The sequence below is a fragment of the Aulostomus chinensis genome, chromosome 19 (genome assembly GCF_037954235.1).
Source record: "Aulostomus chinensis isolate RoL2024-O1b breed Wild chromosome 19, RoL_Achi_v1.0, whole genome shotgun sequence".
Classification (NCBI taxonomy): Eukaryota; Metazoa; Chordata; class Actinopteri; order Syngnathiformes; family Aulostomidae; genus Aulostomus; species Aulostomus chinensis.
In genome coordinates, this window is record NC_141338.1 from 10,956,978 (window position 1) to 10,979,609 (window position 22,632).

General features: G+C 40.4%; 2 protein-coding genes across 8 annotated transcripts; both read right to left on the bottom strand.

Moving 5' to 3' along the window:
* Nucleotides 1-353: 353 nt before the first annotated feature.
* LOC147243994 (glycolipid transfer protein-like) lies at nt 354-3,521 on the bottom strand. The gene is made up of 5 exons (XM_086188412.1): nt 3,309-3,521; nt 2,929-2,987; nt 2,696-2,829; nt 1,576-1,726; nt 354-1,005 (listed from the first exon to the last, which is right to left on the bottom strand). The coding sequence occupies exons 1-5, from the start codon at nt 3,409-3,411 to the stop codon at nt 823-825; spliced, it is 630 nt and encodes a 209-aa protein (XP_086044538.1). The 5' UTR covers nt 3,412-3,521; the 3' UTR covers nt 354-822.
* A 110-nt stretch (nt 3,522-3,631) lies between these two features.
* LOC147243995 (ARF GTPase-activating protein GIT2-like) lies at nt 3,632-22,295 on the bottom strand. 7 transcript variants are annotated; one of them, XM_086188408.1, is made up of 20 exons: nt 22,159-22,295; nt 21,300-21,433; nt 19,006-19,118; nt 16,796-16,901; nt 15,905-15,991; nt 15,685-15,815; nt 15,268-15,362; nt 15,124-15,169; nt 14,748-14,799; nt 14,557-14,629; nt 14,292-14,389; nt 14,071-14,182; nt 13,483-13,634; nt 13,227-13,379; nt 11,035-11,244; nt 10,770-10,859; nt 10,163-10,245; nt 9,173-9,328; nt 7,206-7,269; nt 3,632-6,359 (listed from the first exon to the last, which is right to left on the bottom strand). In XM_086188408.1, the coding sequence occupies exons 1-20, from the start codon at nt 22,187-22,189 to the stop codon at nt 6,150-6,152; spliced, it is 2,196 nt and encodes a 731-aa protein (XP_086044534.1). In that variant the 5' UTR covers nt 22,190-22,295; the 3' UTR covers nt 3,632-6,149. The 7 variants fall into 7 exon arrangements, with proteins under 7 accessions (XP_086044534.1, XP_086044533.1, XP_086044532.1 ...); XM_086188407.1 differs by lacking the exon at nt 22,159-22,295 and adding an exon at nt 21,940-22,149 and having other exon boundaries at nt 14,748-14,796; XM_086188406.1 differs by lacking the exon at nt 22,159-22,295 and adding an exon at nt 21,940-22,149 and having other exon boundaries at nt 9,173-9,325.
* Between the last annotated feature and the right edge of the window lie 337 nt (nt 22,296-22,632).

The following is a 22,632-nucleotide window of genomic DNA, read 5'->3' on the forward strand; positions in this document are numbered from 1 at the left end:
AGTGCATCCAACACTTTTGCTTTAGTGTCATTTTAATGCCTTATTAATTAAATAAAACTCTGCAGATCTGCAGGATTTCTTGCAAAGACAGTTGGTTATGTATCACTAATTTTAATGGGGTAGCTGCTCAGATGTGATTAAAATACAAAAACAAGGCATGTACTGCCACCTAGAGGGCACTTCATGAAGAAGTGTAAATATTCACCACGCTACATTTAAAAAAAAAAACACCTTTAGTTACATATTCACATGTAAATGTGGGTTAAACACATTGTTAAAAAGGTGCACAACATGCTGTCTTTTAAAAACAAGAGAAAAGCAATTTGATTCCACCACACGTGTAAGAAGGAGAATTAGAAAGCTCTCATAAAAACCTTTTATTGAAGACAAAACTGATTTGCAGGTAAGGTAAAAATATTTTTGTTATTTCCAGTAACACAAAGGCACTAAGTGGATTCCAGGAATGACTCAAGTGCAGCAACTGTTCGGATGAAGACTGACTAGTGGGACTGAGGCTGCCGGGTTCACACGGGAGAGAACATCCTGAAACATTAACAGCGATGTTTCCTCTCTTCCTGGCGTCGTCTCATTTGCGTAATGGAACAGGTGTACGCCACCTGTTCATGTCAGAAATAAAGCAGCAAGAGCTGCACTGTTGCAAACCTGCAGTTATGTAAAATTACATGAGAATGCGATGAAATGCAAGGCGTCTGCATAATATCAAACATGCAGCGTTAATAATTAGAGAGGCAAAAGTCAAATAAATATCACACTGTAAAATCAACAATAAAACAGTAGAAATCTTCTGGACAGGAGAGGATGTCAAACAGTGTAGTCCAACTCTGCATCCAGATTAGTGTACATCTCGTAGATGGCGTCTACAGTTGCCGTGAAATTCACCAGGAAGTGATGCACATTGGCCAGACAGTCTTCCTCTTTCACTTCCTCTCCCTTTGACAGGGCCTTCAGGAAGTTTGATCTGTAAGGAGCAGCGTACAACGCCGTCTACAAGAGGAAAAAAAACAGTATGGCTTTCAATTGATTTGAAAAATGAATCGAATTAATTACATGTGTAATTAATTAATCTAAATCAATCCCAGTGACAAACATTCAATTAAAAAGATTCTGGAAAATGTGGAAATAAATTCATAGATACATTTTAGGATTTTTTTTTTTTTTTTAATTTCAAGCAGACTGGACACAACCGAGGTGCACTGCTGCCCTCTGCTGGTCGCTAGGCTCTCCATTTACAAGCTAAATTCATCATCGTAATATCAATCAAGTGTTTTTTGTAAATACAGTAATTTACATTATTATTTTGCTACCTGTAGAAAAATAAATTAACATCAAGTAGATTTGTGTTTGATGAAACATCCCTGAGGCTCAACACAACAATATAAATTAACACTAAATGCAGGGTATGGCGTCCAGATAAAAATTAACTTTATTTTTGGTAAAAAGTGTTCAATAATTTCATATACTATGAAGGCAACACAAACTGTAACTCTTAAAATAATGCAATTAAGTTTTGGCTTAATAAACAACGTTCACATCGCCACATCTACGTTTTCTCACATTGAAAATCGTTCGAACGATCCTGCCGTGGTATTTCTTCAGCGCTTGGTCGTAGGCTTTGGTGACGTTGACCCGGATGAGGTTTGGGTTGTTCACGTCTTTTTCTCCATCTGCCAAACTCTGCAGTAGCACCTGGATGAATCGGAGACCCCTGCAGGTGAGAAGTAGTATGACAACTTAGCCGCTGACAGGATACAGCAACAATTTTTCTTTGAAACAACAACGTTGAGATTATTTCTACAGTACAATGCTGATTTGTAAATTAAAGTAGGATGGCGTAGTACTGAGTGTATAGCATAGATGCAGTCACCAGCAACCACAGCGTAACGCTTAGCTAGTTCCGATTCTCTGAAGTTAGCATCTTAGCTAACGTCTGCCTGTCGCATCGCGTAATACCACTTTGCACCTAAGGAGGCGATAGTGAGACATACCCGTCCAGATCAACACGAACGCAAACCAGGAGAACTGATGTTGTTTGGAAAACTCAATATGAAAATTAATCTTCACTAACACACTGTACCAACATCATTTCGGATGATATTAAAATTACTATTTATAAACATTATTAATCATGCGTTATTAGGATTCAGCCAAACTCAGAGATAAACATGATAAGATATAAACATTATTTGTCCGGCTCACCAACTTTTGACAGCTAATTCAAATTTCTTATTCCTGTCTAATCGCTATTTTTTTTTAAATAAATTTTATACAACTGTCAATTGTATATTTAGCTGAATGGACTCAGTATTGGAACAATTAATAAAACAGCGACACACCGCCTCTAAATTTTCCCCAAGAGGTAATATTACATACAAATTCAATCAAGAGATGCAAAATTTATGTACTAGGCGTTACAAGTGAGCTGTTTCCTCAATCGATGTATAACATAACGCCAGTTTATGTTGATGCTTATTACCCCTTTTGTACCAGGGTAACAAAACCATCATAACACCAATTTTATTTTATTTTTACCCTTCTTTAAATCGTCATTGAACACATTCCAACATCGTACCTCTGAATGCCAGTGGTCTGTAATTACCACCACTGCCAGCAGAGGCCGCTGTTGCTAACGATGCGTCTTATATATGATGTAACGTATAGCCGAGGGAGTGATCACCTCTTGAGCCACATCAGAGCCAGCGTCGCTCCAACTTTGGGCCATTCTGCTCCATGATCCTCCCGCTCTGCCTCCAGGATGTGCTGCAGGGTGACATACCGCTCCGGATCCTTCACATACACTCCTCTAATTTTCTACATAAAAAAGCAAATATAGGATTGGTTTTGATGAAAAAACTCCCACTCGCGTTAAATCAAGAATAGAAAAAACACACCAAAACTATTATGTCTTACCGTTATGTTGCCATTAATATCTGATTTGATGATTGAAAACACTTTAGATCCCAAGCAATCTGAAAGAGAGCAAACGCTGAAGCATGAATGGAAGGATTACTCTCCCATGTTCTGGTTTCAGACGGGTGGACGAATGCATTATCAGCCTTTACAAACAGTCACTGAGGTCAACGCTCGAGCTGCTCCACGTGTAAACAAAGAGTTTCTCTGTATGAGCTACAGCTGACCCAGACCCCCCCACCCCCGGACCCGACAGCTCCACATCTGGTGCGAGTCTAAGAACTAAAACACGTAAGAAACTCATGGAAGTCGCTGCGACGCGTGACAGGAGCGTCACTTTGTTCCGTCAGTCCGTCTTCAGGTGGTGGGGTCGTTCTTACCGAAAAATGACGGGAGATGCGAGACGGAGTCCAGGAAGAGCTTGGTGTCCACGGACCTGTCCTCGGGCAGCTGTTGGAACTGGTTCTCCAGTAACAGAGACATGGTCCCGCCGCCGCTGTATGAGCTTTCGATATGGCGAACTGCTCTCCTCTCCTCTCAGTGAGGAAACAACCCGGAACTCTTGTTGTCAGATGGGAGGCGCCAGCAGCGGTAGCCACCATCAACAACAGTTAACAGGTGGAGTCACAACACACACACACACACACAAACAGGTACGTCAAGTTTGAATGGGCCTTTATTATATTATTAAACCCACACGCAGCGGTGTTTTCATCCACAGAGACAGTGGTTCGACGCCAGAGGTTACAAGGAATGAACGGTGGAGAGCAGGGGTGGAAAGTAACGGAATACACGCGCTGACTCATTACTGGGCCTCCCATTGTAGGAGCACACACGCCCATATCTGACTCTGCATGTACCTTCACTGTAGAGGAAGTCTAACTAATCTAATCTAGAATATTTTGTGGCCATAAAATAGTGTTTCTACAATTTGAATAATTCATAGCCACAAGATATAACTTGTTGCCTCAATTTCAGATGCAGAATTAACTCGTTCCCAGTTTGGTTTATTCATGGACATGAGATATAGCTGGCTCCCTCAATATGATTAATTTATGGCCATAAGATACAGCACAACTCTTTCCTAGTAAGATTAATTCATAAAATGTACCTCACTGTTACTTGTTCCCACAATTTTATTAGCACATGGCAGGAAGACACTTCCCCTCCTGATCAATTACTAGTCATCACATCGTAGAGAGGGGGGAAAAAGGCAGACATTATCTTCTGACAACAGCTGTGAATTGATCGCTTTTCAAATTAAATAGAAGGTAGAAAATGACATTATAATACATCTTCCTCCAGACTAAGCTAAGGAACCTGTTTATTTTTTACTTGGTAAAGGAACTCATTCCAACAAAGGTAACACTGAGCTGACCGCGCTCTACCTGGGCGAGATATTCAGTTTCTCTTTCCACCCCTGATTGAAAGGGATCTGGCTCAAAACAACTAGCGAGAGACACATCAGAACCAGGTTCTGGCACAGGTGGAGGGCACATTGACTTCATCATTGATTGTGAACCAGAGCGCTACAGGCAGCATCTTAACACACTGGAGTTACGGCGTCACACCAGTCAACAAACATCACAAGGAACTGTCAGCTGAGACGTCCCAAACCTCAGAGCAAACATTTGCCTGCATCACGTTCAACAAAAGCTTATGAAAATAAACATTGGTATTTTCTTAGAGGTATGACATACAATTCATAAATAGAATAGTATTTGGATTATTCTGATAAAGAATTACAATGATACATACATTTATTATATATTTGCATAACGCTATTAAAATGGACTCAAAATGGATTTCATATGGGCCATTGAGGACCACACACACCCACACACTTGCTCGCTCACACGTAAACACACACACACACACACACTATCAGAAGTATGGCTGTAACATTAGAACTCCAAAAAAACTGATAGGTATTCACACACGTCTTTAACCAGCGTGGAGGGACTGAACAGTGAGATCACCTGCTGGATGGGATGAAGGTTTGCTGGTCAAACACACACTGAAAGCTAATAACTATCATCACAGTTTGCTTACTAAACATTGAAGCGAGTGGCATGACAATGATTCAAGATTCAATACTGTTGTTGCACCTTAAAAATAAAAAAATCTAGAAGAAAATAAACAAATGTTAGCGATCGTGATCGTTGAAGCCAAGTGTCTCCCAGGCATTTGGTCCTCCCTGGATGCTAATCTAAGAGCACCCAACGTCAAAATGATGAACGCTGTCCGCTAATGTCTGCTAAAATACTAAAAGTACAATGTAAAAGGCTCATTTAATTCTTGTTTTAATTGTTTAACATTTACAGGACATTGCACTTATGGAAAATGATCTCTTTGTGAGGTAAAATATTCTAACAGGTTTTCTCCTACATCTGTATAGATGTTTGCCAACGATACAGCTGCTTCCTGATTTCCTTGGGAAACTCTTAGTGCAGGTGCAGGCTGGTCAGCCATCTTGGACAGTGACATATGACAGTGCCACTTGGACCAACCACATTAGATTGAGTTTGTCACCGCTAACGGTTAGCATATGATATTTGAGTTGAAACTTAAGTCACACATTACCCCAACATATTAAAAAGTGTAATTGCTAATAGTGTGTTTTGGCTGCCTGAAGAGGTTGATCTAAAAATAAATCTGACATCCACTAGCATGTGACATTTGAGTGGAAGAGAAAGTAATGTTAGCCGTTAGCTCTAGCTCTTAGCTATGATGGGGTACATCCTGAATCTGTTTTGAAGATAACTACAGAGAAGTTATCAAGACGTCTCAAATAAAAGTATTTAATGTTACTTTGTAAAAAACAAAACACACATTAGCATTATGGTTGATCAATTTTACATCATCTCCCCGGTACATATTGATGCTGTGCTAGTTTCTTTTTGAACACAAATCCCATTTTGATCAACTCTAGTTAATGGTGTTGCCCTCAAAGATAGCAAAACCACCTGCACATCCGCAAAGAGGTGCCAAAGCACATCCGGTAGCAACAGGTACTACCACTGGTTAAAAAAAACAAGGAAATAAATAAAGCTTTTGATTGGTCGGTAATTCCCCATGGTAAAAAATGTTCCCCCCCTCAAGGAATCCATGTGAATGTTTCTAAGAATAACAAGGGACAATAAAAACATGGCGAGACCTGAACACTGATTACGCTGAAATTAGCAACAACATTTAAAGGTTTCAAGTTGTGTTTTGGTGTTTTAGTTGTTGTTTTCTTTGGTTGTCACAGTGACGAGTTGCTTGGCAGCTTTGGCAATGTCATAGGCGCACTGGATGACCTGCTGAGTGACCAACTGAATGTCTGACGGGCAGGGGTTGTGCTCGGCAGCGTTCTGACACTCTCCGTGAAGCCGGCTGGCACTTGAAGTCAGCAAGCACAGAGACGCTCGCACAGTCTCAGAGGACGGCCGCTGGAAGAAGGGAAGCAGGAGACGCCATGACAAAATGACATGACAACATCCTTTAATTTACCATAGTCACACAGCAGGAGCTAGAATGCTGGATTATGTCATGCTGGTTGGTTCAAGGACCTGGATAATTATCTTATTTCATGGCTTCCTGGTTCACAAGCAACTGAAAAAACAATTTATAAAATTTAAAAAAAAAGAAGAAAAAAACCCTCCAAAGGATACAAACACAGGCCATATTTGATAGTTCAACAAGTGCTAATCCATTAGCTACTACCTTAGCTGAAAGTTAATGTTAGCATTTAACTCCCTCCTTGTTGACAAAGCTGGCTGTTGTGTTGCATTGAACCAAAAGACACATTTCTGGATAATGATCATAAGGTTACCTGGGTTTTTTCATATTATGAAGCAGAGCAACCAGCAGCTTTCGCTAGGAAAGTGGATGAATGCTAATGTTAGCTACTGGCTAACAATTACAAATGGATTATGAAATATGTTGGCAAATGTGGCCTGATGTCCCCCTGGATGTTTACTATCCATAGGTTTTTCAGTTGTTGGGCAACAATGGAATTCTAATCATTCTGTCAGAGTTCCAGTGTTTATACAGGTTGCAGCAGTACAACACCATTGTTAATAGCATCCCACCCTAAGTGTGGCGTCAGTTTAACATGACTGCAGTGTGAATTTGGTCTAATTAACATTCACTGTGGTCAGCATGTGTGTGGGTAAGCATACAACAAAATGATCCAATAAATGCTGCACAAGTTGTGTTAGATTCTCTTCAGCTATTTACCCAACAAACACCAAATCTGTGGGACGCCAAGCTGCTCTTGGTAGGAGTCAACTTACCTTGGGGAATAGGGCAGCCATCTCTGTCACAGCCAGGCAGATCTTTTCTGAACACGGCAAAAAGCTATAAGACATGGAGACAAACGGCTGAATGGGTGAGCAGTTATCTGTGTGCCTTTATTTAGGAAAAAACCTTCACTAGCAGTCCTCATGAACCTGGATAAGAGCAGCCTGATGAAATATTCCTTGCAACAGCCACATTTAATTCATTTACAATTTACACATTTGCTTTATTTGTCTCATATTGCTTGAATGTCTGTAAAAATGACTGTTATCAACACCGCTAAGAGAAGGCAGGTCAACCAGGTGCAGTGGTATGTGTCTTATCTACTGTATATGATGGCAGAATGGAACAGTGTGTGCTGGGCTGTGGAGCAACCTTCCAGGAGAACTGGAATGTAGCACATACCTGTGAAAGGAGTGCAACTGAGGGGTTGCTGAGGGTTCAAAATAAACACCAAAGGGTAACGGCACAGATGACATGAGGACTAATCGGGGCGAGTGATTTTAGTGGACCAGAGTGATCAATATCCTCACAGCAAAAGCAAATATAGTAGCTTTGAAAGCCTCACTTGGATCAGCGGAATGTGTTTTAATGTTGAATTCATATTTGGGCAATTTTCAAAAGCAAGTGGGAGCTGAACAGAGATCGAATAACAGACAAACCTAGGACAGCTACACCAATGCTCGCACAATTTCATTGAAAATAAGACTTTTTTTGTTTTACAAGTCAACACTCAAAAGTATGAACATTAGCATTGGTTGATATGATGATCTACACTGTTTGAGATGTGTGGATACCTGTATGGTTGGGGTTGGCTTCTCGTGTCATCTCCTATATCTTTCACGATCTCACAAATTCTTTTGCCCGACACGGTAATGTGATAATGTGGAGCAGGAGGAGGCATGCAAGTAGGAAGTTGAGGGGGGAAAGAAAACTTGAGAATCTCAAGGTTTATTTAAATGGATGTTCCTAATAATAAGGAGAAGAAGAAGGAGAAGAAGAAGGAGAAGAAGAAGAAGAAGAAGAAGAAGAAGAAGAAGAAGAAGAAGAAGGAGAAGGAGAAGAAGAAGAAGAAGAAGAAGAAGAAGAAGAAGAAGAAGAAGAAGAAGAAGAAGAAGAAGAAGAAGAAGAAGAAGAAGAAGAAGAAGAAGAAGAAGAAGAAGAAGAAGAAGAAGAAGAAGAAGAAGAAGAAGAAGAAGAAGAAGAAGAAGAAGAAGAAGAAGAAGAAGAAGAAGAAGAAGAAGAAGAAGAAGAAGAAGAAGAAGAAGAAGTAGTAGTAGTAGTAGTAGTAGTAGTAGTAGTAGTAGTAGTAGTAGTAGTAGTAGTAGTCAGCAGAATCTGGTCACATTCCAAGAAATAGACTTGACACTTTGGGCAGGAAGAGTTCAGGTGTTTATATCCACTCACTGAATTAATTTTAGATTTTGCTGTGGATTTAGCAGATGATGGGGGTGAGAAATGGTAGTGTGGTATTTCCTATCAGCCAACCTCCAGCAGACAGAGGGACAGAAGTCTAAATCTAACTAAGTGGCTTTCTTTTTTTGTTTTTGAGGACCAGAACACTGCTGTTTTTTTCCACAATTATTTAGCTGCCTGTATTTTTCTTGGCACTCAAGTGTAAATCAGTCACTGGTTAGCTGGCCAGAATGAATGAGAGAAAGCCAGCCAAGTCCCAGGCCCTGAGGACAACCATTGGAAACCACTGACCTAGAAGCAGTTGAAATGGAGCACTCATTAGCCTCCTCAGAGGACAAGGCAGACACACATATACAACCACAGCTGCATTATATGGATTCTATGATTCTGCGATAAATCTACCAGACGCATGACGAGCAGAACTCTAATATCCCCACTGGAATAAATGCAGGAGTCACACACGTGACCCATTTTGGACTCAAGTTTGCACCCTTGAACATCAGAGGAGTTCCACTGATTTTGGATATTGTAATCAAACCTGAGCTACCTTTCATGTTTGGTCTCCTGGGCCGCCCTCAGGAGCTCCTGGATGTTTTTCGTTATCTGCTCCGTCTTACAGATGACATCCTCTGTGCATGGCAGGGTGGCGTCTTCCTCACCCTCCTCCTCTGGCTCCACTGCCTCAGAGGCTGGGAGGGGGCTGCTAATAATGTGGAGGAAAAAAAAGAGAGAGTTCATCACCTGTTATCACCATTTCTGTTATGCATAGGCAGGAGGTGAAAATCAGCATCCTTTCTGAGGGAGGTCTCCAAAACCAAGAAGTGCAATTTCTTTGTAATTTGCTTGAAACTCCCATTTGGAATGACAAACCTCACTGAGTGTGTGTTCTCATGCTGTTACTTTAGTTACTATGACTCAATTTGAGACCTGAGTTTTCTGGTGCAGTAGCACTGGGAGCACTGGGATCACCCCCCCAGCATTTTGCTGGGTAAGTAAGACCAAGCAAGCACAGAGAGGGCTTATTATTATAATTATTATTATTATTATTAATCCCACGATTGTGACAGTAACAAAATTATTTCCTCAACATCTGTTTGTATTATGCCTTAAGAAACTATGGATAATAAAGAAAAAAACAACATTTTGATTTTGGGATGGTTTAGTAGTAGTGGTAATAATAATAATAATGTTTATTTACACCTCTCATAGAGAGAATGCAGCTCAGAGTGCTTAACATTCAATAGCCTTAAGGAGAGAACAGTAAGTAGCCACAGCCACAGCCATGTGCAAGGCTACTAGGTTTTGCATATTGATTGATTTTCTTGCTACTGGGAGCTGATGCCAGATGATGACAAAGTCTTTATAGACCAAATATCAACTGAGTCTTTATTCAGTAGCTGTAGTCGTATTTTGTAGAAGCATCTGGCGTGCTGGTTTTCACAAATGACCTTAGTTCCTCAGTGAAGGAAATGCACAAATGTTTTCAGACCTTCATGGAACAAGAATGTCAGTGATTTTCAGCACAGGGAGCTCTTACCCAGTGTCCTCCAGTTCAGAGTTGTTGGGCGTAGTGTCATAGTCATTCTCAACCATGGTACTCTGGCCCTCCAGACTACAGCCCTGTAGGGACATCAGTAATTAGCATCAATGTAATCTCTCTCTCTCTCTCTCTCTCTCACACACACACACACACACACACACACACAGCAAATGTCTACATGTACAAATCAGAATCATGCATTTCTGAAGGAAAGTTCACAATATCAGACATTTGGTTTGAAGCAGATGAAGACATTTTTTTTATTATGGCCTACTGCAGTGAAGAGGATGCAATTAGTAGATGCAAAGAAATCTTGATGTAAACTGTGAGTGCTTTAATAAGCAGATTGTGATATTTCAATTTTTCTCTCCAGCTTTCTCATCGCCGTTTACTTGCACCAGAGTAGCTCTGGCGGGGGTTCTCTGTGGAGGAAAAGCTAGCATTGTTGTTGCAGCCAGGCAGGTGAAACAGGTAAAGGGCTTTTACAAAGAGACACAGGTCAGGAGAGAGACAGCTATAGGGTCAAGCGGAGGGGAGGGGGGGGGGCAGTTTTCAACATCCCCTGGGGCTGCCTCTCAACTGAGGGGAACTTCAGGTACTTAACCCTTCGAGATCTCTCATCCCACGACCAGGACAGGGAAGAGGGGAAGGTAGGGAGGGAGGAAGCAGCCGTCCCCAAAGGACCCCTCCCAATCTAGAAAAGGGTCAAACCAAGTTGAGCATACACTATTAAGATGCAATGAATGAATCATTGATCCAATGAATGAATGAATGAATGAATGAAAAACCAACACCAGCCCCAAGCCAGGCATCATTGTCTTGCCCTGAGAGAAACAACTGAGCAGGATGGCTGCTTCTCCTGTGCTTACATTAGTAGGGAAGGGTTGTAAAATGACCCCGTCCTCATGCCGAGCTGTTTCAACACGGTGGGGGTACTGCTTGGGTGTAGAGCCCGTCTCATACATGGACATGGCTCGACCTCCGCGGGTTTGGTGTCGGCCAAAAGGCCCCTGGAGGTGCTGTTGTCCACTTGGGGTCTGCCATCGCAACGATGTGTTTTCAGTTTGCAGGGAGCTGAGCTGAGGGGAGCAACACAGGGGGACAATCTTCTTACAAAAAGCCAGACAACAATAATAAAGCAGAATACAGCCAGGCCTCCAGGAGAAAAGCTATTCGTCTTCACTGGTGTGTTGTTTTTGGTTTCACTTCTACGTTTCTCTCACAACAAAAAGGTTGTTTCGGTTGGCCGCTGAAATGCTGACGCAGCGTGTTGATGGCATCTCTTGAGTACCAGACCCCTTGAGAAAACGCTTCCTAAGAGTTCACCCTTATTTATAGAAACAGTACTTAAAAACAGAAAGAGCAATGACAAACAGACTTTTTCAGCTTTCTAACAATTCTCTACTAATACATAAACATTTTCCGAACGAGTTTATGGTGTCAAATGATGGTTTTATAAGTACATTTGTTAAAGTTCTGATCCCATTCAAAATAAAACGGACAATAAAGCAGGGGAAGCTTTTGCGAGTGGCTGACTTGATTGATACCCTTTCTCCTTTTACAGAGTGTATTCATTTCATGAATTTGAACCATTTGATTACAACTGTATTTGTAAACACAATGTTTGTCAACACTGAACAATTTAGAAATAATATCTAATTGTGATTATTACGACGGATATTGCAATAAAGACATGATTCACCATTTTAGAAGAAACTGCACGTGTCATTCCCACTTTAAAAGAGAACATTTATGAAATAATAATGTGATCTTTACAATAATTTGTATGAATATTTGGACATGGCTAAAAGAAGGTAATATTATTAAGTATTATATTTCACAATTAATGATTAATGCATGACAGAAACTCAATTAAATATTTAGAGAGGGTAGTTGTACTCTACTAGTTGGACTTCTGTGTTCAGACAAGGCCACATTGCAGTTTTGTTTAAGTTTCAATTAATGTCTAGCTTTATGAAAAGAGGGTTAATAAGTGTTTTTTTTTTTCCAAAACAAGGACATTTTGTTTGATACTCATGCTTTCATTGGTTGAAATAGTTTCCCCATCAAAATTAGGAAACATGAAACACAGATGTTAGCTAGCCTTAGGGTCTCCACAGCTCCACCCTCATCCAAATATAGTCACTTCTGGCTCAAAAAAACAAGATGCAACGGACAGAAGTCCATAAACCAAAGGGCGACTTTATGCTAGATACAGCTACGTCCCTCATAAAGTGCATTAAGGGCTTCTGGGATGGGCGGATTACACAATAGAAAACTGGGTCTTCGCATCTGAGGTTTGGGTGGGTGCCAGAGGACAGAAGTGAAGAAATAATGGTTGAGGAGAGAAGACAGCAAATTTTGCCGTATGAAAGCAGCATGGTTGAGGAGTAAATGAACCAGCTGGAGCCAGTACTAGGAGTTTTAACACCGTCGCTGCCAAGAAAAGAAAGAAACTTGGATGTGGAAAACTCAGCAGTATTTTCGAAACCACATATGAAATTAGACCATTTCCCAAAATTGGTATTATATAATACTATACTGTTTGATAGTCTTGTAGATTTATGCTGATGTCATTCGTGGTTGTAATTTGTGGATTCGTGCTTCTGACATCTTATTTGGACCACTGTATGAACCCTCATTCTGTTTTGGCTTGTATTTGACTGTTTGACTGAGCAGCAAAATAGAGGAAGTCTGATGAGATGACTGTCAATAATTATCACGACAATTTCGACTCATGCAGAAAGATAGCAGCCATTTTCTACTATAAAGTCATGACCCCCGACTGGACTTTCATTTATCTTTATGTGAGAACATGTTCTTCCCTCCAACCACAATCCCATGAGTGGGGCGAGGCACTGTGACACATTACAGTGGGCGTAGCCTCAACATAAATTACTTATGTCCACAAGTGAATCAAATAACAAAACATCTCTGGTAACTTTTGGAACGAGGGAATGCACGGCAGGCAAGGAATGCTGATATTTGACACATTCCTGCTAACATAACATACAGTAATCTGCAGCACAGCTCTGCCAGTTGAGGATGTGGATCAACTGACCTTGCTCTGCATCATTCGCAGCTCTTCACTGAGGTGGCAGTTCACTTTAAGGAGCTGCTGTATTTTGGCCTCTGATGCTGTGAGGGCGCTCTTCACCTCCATAAACTCTTGCACTGTGATTGGTCCGTCAGACAGGTCAGATGACTCGGAGCTCTGCAGATGAACAGGTGGCATATGATAGGATTCATCTGATACTGAAAAAAAAGGCACATGTTGCATTTAGGTGTCATAAGAGAGCAGGTTCAGACAGGAATACCTTGGTCCTGCCATCGTTGCAGCTGTTCCCACAGGTTGCCTCTTGTACTGGATCTTCATCTGATGCCACGCTGTCGTAGTCTGGCTGGTCATTGTCCTGGCTGTCACTGTTATGGCGACTGTTTATTCCCTGAAGGATCAGCTCCACATTGTCTGGGGGTAGACCGGGATAGATCAAAGAGGATTGAAGAAACTTTGCTGTCAACAGACCAGGACCGTTTCCATTTACAGAACGCCCTCAATCAGTCAGTATTCAAGAGGAAGGAACCAGACTGTAATGGGGTTTTATGTAACTAACAGCAGACAGGCGTTTTTGTGGGTTTGGCACACTTAAGCACAAACATCAATACACATGGTCTTCATTGCGATTGTGGCCTACATAGCTGAGCCCGCATAAGCTTCATTTGAACACAAAGTCCAATGCGGAATTCTGCATCTTGTTTGCAACAACCAATTGAGGTTTTCTTCACTTTTTACTCTCTGCTCGTTTCCCCTCATCTCTGCAGAGGCTAATGGACCGTTCACTGCAGAAGAAACAGAGGGAAATTCAAGGTTAGTTAAAAACTACAAGCTCAAGATCTTACTGTACCTTTGGGACTTTCACAGGAGTTCCCCCACTGCCGACGTTTAGCATCAGTGAGAATATCAATGACCAAGGTGGCAAATTCATGAGCACTAAATCTCGCCAATTTCTGGCGACCCTGAAGGTGCAAGAACATACAAAGCAAAAATCAAGGCAGGGCTGTTAACATCCAGCATACAAACAGTGCATTCACATTCAAGACGTATTATACAGGAGGAAGCACTTGCTTGGTTTCTGGTAGATGAGTATTCGGGGTTGACAGGGAGAAAAGGCACAACAGTGGTGTCTGTCACAAGAGTACTGTGGTTCTGAGTGGCCAAGCACACTGAAAAAGATTTGTAATAGTTATTAAAACTCACATATATTACAAAACCTATTTTGCAGCATAGACAAACATATGCGATACTGTTATAAACACACACACACACACACACACACACACACACACACACACACACACACACACACACACACACGTTATTGGAATTTTACCTGCGTCTGTTTCTCTTCTGTCAACTTCATCATAAACATCCATGGCAAGCTCTTCAAATTGATGGTTACTTAGCTAGAACAAATAAAGAAGGTTTACTTGTACAACTATTGAATAAGATATTCAGTAACTCTTATTTTTGCATGACAACGAAGACTAAGAAAAAAAAAATCAAGGGGAAAAATGATCTTACAGACTGGAGCTTCTTCTTTGCAGCTTTTGCAAATTCTGACAAATCTAGACTGCTTTGGATTAGAGAGTTCAACAACTTATTTATTTCAGCAAATGACATAAACAATCACATAGACAATAGCAAAACATACTTATACTCACTTATTTCTTATCCATCAAAAGAACGCAGCATTATAGAAAAAATAGGACTGTTAGTGAACGTCTATCATACAAGCTTTAAGCTGGGCTAAAGTAGACCATATAGAGTCGATTAGGAACAAAGTGCCTGCTGGGGCACTAATATAACTGTATTGGTTTCTAGGTTTTAATAAATCTCAGTTTCTGTCACGGCGAGGTATGAGAGAAATCCCTGCTCTGAGGAGGTCTGTAGCTTTTACCTGTCGGCCATTTGTGGAATGATGAAATGTTGCCCATTTCTGTGATCTGCAACACAACAAGGATATTGACAAGAACCGATTTTATTCAAAGAAATATAAAATCTCAAATGCCAGGAACAAATTATGCCGGCTGCCCTGACTCACCCGGTCGTCTTCCGCAAAGGTAAAATGTTAAGCGGTCAGTGAGTTCATACTGGATCTCCACTAGCCGCTCTGCCAGCTCCTGATGCCCAGCTTGTCTGCACAAATGAGGGTGGAACAGTTTATCAAATGGGCATTTCAAACAATATGATAGTATTACATTTGGAGGGTAAATCAGCCTCTCAAGTCATTTCCTGTAGTGCAACCAAAAGGGAGATGTTCTGTATGCGTTGAGGTTACGAGTGCAGCAACACTTCCCAAGTATTCATGAACCACACTTGGGCGGGTGTTAATATAGTCTAGCGTAGTTACAGTTTCACTGCCAAAATCTTAAAGTTGTTTTTTTTTATCAAAAGGCACTAAAAGTGGAACAAAGAAAGACACTCAGGTGTTAAAATAAAAACACGATCCCTGTTTTACCTTGCATAATCAATGGGGGTCTTCCCATTGGAGTCCAGAGACCCTGGATCAGCCCCATAAACCGCCAACAGCTCTGCTTGGAACATTTGTCCTGCTCTTGCTGCTATGTGCAATGGAGTGTTTCCTTTTTCCTGGAGGCAAAAAAACCAAACTATGATGTCAAATTAAACTTAAAAAAAATAATTAATTAAAAATTACTCAACATGATTATTCCACTCACTGGATGGAAGAAGTTGGCTTGTGCTCCCAAAGATAAGAGTCTCAAGCAGGTCTCCAGATTTCCTGTCCGAACACTTGAATGCAGTTGCTGAAGAGAGAGCCACAAGGAGTTAATTTTTATTCAAATGTTAAGTTTGTACACGTACAGGTGTGACAATAGTAATCACACCTGCTCAGCATCAACGTTTGCTGTTAATCCCCACTTTTGTTTTCCCCAATCTGAACAAATAGCTCTACTGGGTTGAAATTTTAGAGACGATGGCGGAAAATTAACGCCTTATTTCCATCTGGCGCCCATCAACACTGTAATATCACGTGACGTGCACGTGATGTGTTTGCTAAGTTTCTCCCCTTAGTTTATTGTCTGTCCAGCATTTACCTTAAGAGCATTGAAAAAAACTGGTGCACACATTCAGTCTACATTTATAGGTATGCTCAAATTTTAAAAAATCTATCCTTATGCGATCCTTGCTTCACTTGCACATATTTTTCCTTTAGAAATCAATAAATCTCCACTTTAAGTCATCTGTAAATGGTTCCTGGAATGCCAACCATTCAAATGGATTCAATCCAGCTTGCAGTCAATTATTTCTAGGGAGTAATAAGGCAGTCAGAGCATACGTCCAGTGAGAGTGGGAAATAGAGACAGCTCGGTCCAGACAGGCAATACTTTTTGATAGTCTGGCAGTATGTGAAAATGCAGACGTTTGACAAAGCAGAAGTCATCTAAAAATAAGCAAAAGTACTTCTGTAATGTATGTGAGATGTTAAGACATCACAGTAAAGCAAAAGTGGGTTGGGTGTGATATCATGCAGATAGTAAAAAAACAAAAAAAACAAAAAACAAAAAAGAGGAATTAAAGGAGAAAACAAAAACGGAGCAGTCCGTCACCTTGCTCAGGTCTTTTGCTGTTACACTGTCATCCTCTCGACATGGCATCCGATGGACATACGCCAGCATCTGGTATTTAGCTTTGATGAATTCTGTCTTATTGGGACTAGGAAAAAAAAGAAAAAGATGATCATAATATTAACCAGGAATACTAGACTGACCACTATCACATGACAATAAAGTAATCTTGGGTAAATTCTTGTTAAATTCTCTTTTTTTTTTGTCAAGACAATCCAAGTACCGTTGCATTCCCAGTAAGTCTGATCTCACACAGTGAAACTTGGGTTTCTTTGTAAAATCTTCAAATGTTTTTGTCGACATGAATGATCTTGGCATCTAATTATTACTGTGTTGCAATGAAATTAAATGCTGCTGTGAAAGAAGAGGAAGTCAGGGACAAATATTTATTTTCCAGAGATAAACGGGAAACAAAAAAATTCAAACTTACCCATTTCAAACTACCTTCATGGCCATTTTTTGTATAGATTTCAGAGTTTACCAATGAATGTGCTGTAAATTCCCTTATTTCACAGTTTAGGGTCAGAACTTTCCAAAGCACTGTAGATGCACATGCGATCTTGAGGTTTAAGTTCTTAGAGCCAGCAAGACTGCAGGTAAAGTGTAGATGAAATGGCTGCTAGGTAAAAGCTGAGAGGAGGCTGTTTCGATGCAAACGAGAAGAGATAGAGAGGCAATCGAAAATTTGTTGGGATTTTAACTGTCATCACATGTAAATTAACATATATGGGAAAAACTGAAAATACTGTGGAGACTGTGACACATGGAACTATGCAAGGGGAACTACATTAATTCCCTTTAGACAAACAGTTCCTGAATTCTTTAAAATGCTCTTGTTGTTGGGGAAAATTCCAGTAATGAAAACACCCTAAGAGACAACATTAACCTTACAGCTGGTTTTTGGGTGTACAGACCTCGACTGGCTCATTTTCCCCTTCTTTGTCCAGCATTTTTTGTTGTTGTTGCTCTGAACATAAGAGACACCTTCGCACAGCTGTGTTTACATGGGTCTGATTATTAGACACCAGGCCAACCTTTGTGTTTATACCTGGAAGCAAATGTGTTTACTAAACTACATCTCAACTCTAAGTCTCTTTCTCTCAGTGTTGTTAAAATCACTGTCCACGTACATTTGGTATTGATCATGATTCACAGAGATTTTACAACACAGCAGATTTAAAGTTGCTGACTACCAGAAAAACAAAAATACTACCGCTATCTTTTAGCTCCAGTCTTTTCGACTCTAGCTTGACTCTTCTTTTTTTTAAACTTTATTCTTATGAAAAGATATTTTCAGAATGAAAAACAAAAAGAAAAAAAAAACAAAAAGGAAAAGACACAAAGAAAGCAGCAGACAGGTTCGGTACAGGATCAAAATGCAATGACATATAAAAATGTTCCTACCAAAGGCGTAAATCCAAAGCAAAGCCAGAGGGACACAATCATTCGTACATCACAATCAATCCAATTGTAGAATAAGACATCTGCACAAGGTAATGCAAGCACTTTCAGTTCGATGGATCTGTATAAGATTTCCAGGATTCCCAGTACCTCTCAAACTTAGCGCTGGCATGTCTCAGAGAAAATGTCAAACGCTCCATAATATCAATCTCTCCTATGATCTCTTTCCACTCCAGTAAAGACGGTGGCTCCTTGTTAAGCCACTTCCTGGTTATTGCTTTCTTGCAACCCACTAGTAAAATTTGAATCAAGTACCTGTCTTGTTTCCTCATGTTCGTTGGTAAGTTCCCTAAATAAATTAGGCTGAAAGAGTGCTCTATATCTGAACCTATAGCTTGACTGTCTTATGTACTGATTATTATAATGCGTTCACAATGAAGATGCCACATAAATAAACCACTTACAACTTGATTAACTGCATAATCATATGATTACACAATGAACTTAATTATGTGTCACAGCCTTACGTGTCTCTCCAAGTTGTCAATGCTGTCTCCTCTGTTCCACCAACTTGTGACTGGTACGAAGCAAGTTCATGGAATAGAGGAGCAATTATGCCTGACCTCAACTATGAAAAATCAATACTGCAAACCACAGATCTCTCAAAGTCCAAACAAAAAACAAACAAAACACCAGACAACATCAAATTCCCTCAGGTAAGAAAGAAAAGGTTTGCCCGTGCTGCTACTGCCAATTATAAAAATACTGCAGACAAAAATAGAAATACTTACTGAACTCTGTCTTGTGGGTTGGCCTTGCGCTTCCCACTCACTGAGGAGGAAGGGTCCAGAAGGCTATGCTCCCAAATTGAATTAGCTCCATTTCCATACAGTGTCTGGACCATCTACAATGGGACAGCACATAAGACATCATCCTGACAAAAACTCATAAAGATTCTATGGAGAAGTCATTATGTATAGATACAAAAAGCAATATGTCCCAGAGTCATGGCAATAAAATGTGAATCCTCATCATAATTTGCTGTAACACTCCAGCGGTACATTGCACAGAAAGAGCTTGTACTGCTGTCTGGTTCAGCCACAGAGTAATGAACAGAGAGGTGTCACACTGCTCTGTGTCACATTGTCCTCAGCTTCCATCACCCTCCCTGTTTCCACCGGTATAGGGTTGGGTTTGAGACCAAGTCAGCCTGCAACATTGTGATACTGCGTTGCATCGTGTACAAGCAGTGATTTTAAAAAAAATAATAATAAATTTTAAAAAGTCCACATCTTGAATCTGAACTGATGATTCAAATCATCCGGGGTTAACCCGACAGTGCTAATAATCCCCAGCTTTTAGAACTGAGTGAGGAATGAATCAGTCCGGTTCGATGGTGCCCCTCATGGTATGGATTTAATCTTGTGTGAAGAAAGAGGGAGATATGCTGCCATTGACAAAGTCATATCACATTTCCTGAAGTCAGGTGACACTGATATCGTTAGATTTGTGTTTTCAAGACAATGGGAAGAAACTATGAAGGGGAAGCCCCTGTTGCTTCACACCAATGAATCCACAGACACTAATGTTGGTCATAGGAAACAACTGGGAGGGTTAACGAGTTTTCAAGCGCTGCAAATACATGCCTACATTTGTTCTGGAATTCCCTCCTGTGTCTCTTTCTGCTCATATTTCTGTTTGCTTTGCTTGCAATTGCTGAAAATGTCATGTGCATCACTGGTCTGCTGAAAATAGCTGTTTGCATTGTATAACATTCCTGGATGCTGAAGACTATCATGGGGTCTCTACAGTAAGCAAACATTATGGGCTGTATGGGCATATATTACAAGGATAATGAATGTTTGAAATATTCATTTAGAAATTAAAAATAAATGAATACATTTTTAAATAATCTGTCAGTGTGTGTAGCGCAGTTTATATTTCTTTACTCATCCCAGTTGTATTCTAGAAGAAGAGGCTATGCTATACATCATCTAGATTGAAAAGAAGCAAACTTATGTGGCGTTTGGAATCACTTGATATTCATTATTTCAGATTTTGATTCAACAAAAGTGTATCGTTTTCACTTGAGGGGGAAAAAGTTTTTGCGGATTCATGAAATTATTTTTCATGAGAAAACTATTTCTGTCCTGTTTTTATGAACTGATTAGATCATTTTCATGAAAAAGTTATTTCTGCCCTGTTTTTTTGAAGTCATAATATAATTATCTGTTTATGGCTAGATAACAAAATTGGGCCTGTGTTGCCTGTCATGAATTGAATCATTAATTGAGAAAAACAGGGCTGGATCCCCCCCCCCCTTTTTTTTTTATTTGCATAAAACTTATATCATTATTTCAGAAAACAGAATTTATTTTGCCAGGAAAAAAGATCTCTTTACTTCCAAAAACACAGGATTTTTTTTCTTCTAAGGTGAATACAATATGCATCCGTGCAATTCTGCTCTTGATTTTGATCCTTACTGATTCCACAATTCAATTCCAAAATGAAGAAACGAGCTCTAGATGACATGAATGTTTGGGTATCAAAACAACTCAGCTGTTTTCAGTATTATTAAATTTAGTACCCTGTGACACTCCTCAGTTGTCTCCTGAGTCAGTTTTTGTTCCAGTGAGGACAGTGTGTGGCGGTAGCTGCCCCTGGCTCTACTGGACATGCCAGCAGACTGTCACATTGAAAAACAGCTTGAGGGGGGGAAACAAACTCCATAGCAGACCATAACATAGAAGCTGTGGTTAAGTATCATTTAAAATGTATTAATTTAGATTCTGGTATATAAATTCCAATTCAGGAATGGATTCCTGTTTGTAATTTAATTTACATTTCCAACCCATAAGAACAATGAATCTATAAATGAGCATTGTTTCAGTTTAATATGAAGTTGCACTGACAACATTCCATTCTGCATTTGAACAAGGACTGCTTTTGTGTCAGTTAATGACTGCATGTTTTCATACAATATTCTCATTTACATGCAGGCATGTAGTTTGTGTTTGTGTGCGTGTGTGTGTGTGTCTGTGTGTGTGTGTGTGTGTGTGTGTGTGTGTGTCCTAGGTCCCCTCACCTGTAACTGGGAGGGTGGCCACGGAGAGTGAGTCAGATGTCGGACTTGGGAGCTGTGTCGTCCCAGACCTCGATGGATGCTGCAGCACTCATCGCAGATCAACACACCTCTATTCACGGAGGCCCACCGAGGTTCTGTGACACACATGCGGTATTCGTTAACTTATCAGTCTGGTAATGGAGGATAATGGCAGACTAACACATTCATGGTCAGCGTTATGGTTTATTCATGTAAACCGACATCACCGCTAAGACAAGTTGGTTCCCTCTTCTTTCACACATTCACAATCACGAACTGCGCTACAACGTCAACGTTCATTAAACATTAGTATTAGCCATTAGCAATCGATAGCTCGATTTTTTTTTTTACAGTTTAAAACATATTATTTATTAACTAAAGACAACTGAAGTCGAGTTTCTGAATCAGGCAAGTTGATGCCATCACTTACAAAGCACAAACAAGACATAATTCAACATATTTCTAAGAGAAGAACATTTACAAACGTAACAGTTCGATTACTAGCTAATTGCCAATTAACATATCTGTTTGCTGAGCTTAACCAGGTTAGCTAAATGTTGTAGTTAGTGCTAGCTGGTCAACGTTAGCTAGTCAGCTAAAGCTAGCTTGTTTGACATCATACCCGGAGCACTGCAATCAGCGCAGACTTCTCTGCTTCGCACTCTCTTTGACATCCCTCGATAGAAATCCTCAGAGACACAAATATTTGAAAGGTACCGAACTACACAAATAGACCGAGATAAGACACAAAAGACAGCCCACCGGCCGTCCAGCGGTTAGTCCTAAACGACTGTAGCGGGCAACAGTAACTCAGCTCTGCCTGTCTGCCCTCCCTCCCTACTGTTGAACAAAGCAGTGTCCCGTTCCAACATTCGCGCTGGCTCCTCGGTGCCTCCTCGGTTGCTTCCTTGCTTCGTGTCCTTGGTTGGACCCTCTGCTTAGTACAATTCTACAGTTTATTAACCTTGGCCGCTTCCATACTTGTGGCCTTAATGAGAACCTCTGATTTGTACTTCATACATTTATACAGTATATCCGCCCTTGTCTGCTTCCTTCATTGCACTGCTGTACTAGCTTTGGGTCCTTTGATTTATACTTAATGCAACGTCCCACAGAAAAGGCTCCTTTGTGTCTCCTTGTTTGATTTCTTACTTGTGCTCTTGAATGGGCCCCCTGATGCCAACTTGACATTGTTACACAGTACATCTATCCTTGTTTGCTCCCTTTCTCTTGTTCTTTAACAGGCCCTCCGATGTCTACAGGTTGACTTGAATTATCCAAGTATATCCATCACCTAGTAGGCAGTGGAAAAAAA

What these genes read in the sequence shown, in the direction of transcription:
- LOC147243994 (XM_086188412.1), bottom strand. Translation starts at nt 3,411, where the DNA reads ATGTCTCTGTTACTGGAGAACCAGTTCCAACAGCTGCCCGAGGACAGG. An exon ending in GCATCTCCCGTCATTTTTCG is followed by an intron (nt 2,988 to 3,308) that starts GTAAGAACGACC and finishes GCTCTCTTTCAG; the next exon opens with ATTGCTTGGGATCTAAAGTG. An exon ending in ATATTAATGGCAACATAACG is followed by an intron (nt 2,830 to 2,928) that starts GTAAGACATAAT and finishes TTTTTTATGTAG; the next exon opens with AAAATTAGAGGAGTGTATGT.
- LOC147243995 (XM_086188405.1), bottom strand. Translation starts at nt 21,991, where the DNA reads ATGTCAAAGAGAGTGCGAAGCAGAGAAGTCTGCGCTGATTGCAGTGCT. An exon ending in CAGAAGAGAAACAGACGCAG is followed by an intron (nt 14,390 to 14,556) that starts GTAAAATTCCAA and finishes AATCTTTTTCAG; the next exon opens with TGTGCTTGGCCACTCAGAAC. An exon ending in TCTGAACTGGAGGACACTGG is followed by an intron (nt 9,329 to 10,162) that starts GTAAGAGCTCCC and finishes CCACATTATTAG; the next exon opens with CAGCCCCCTCCCAGCCTCTG.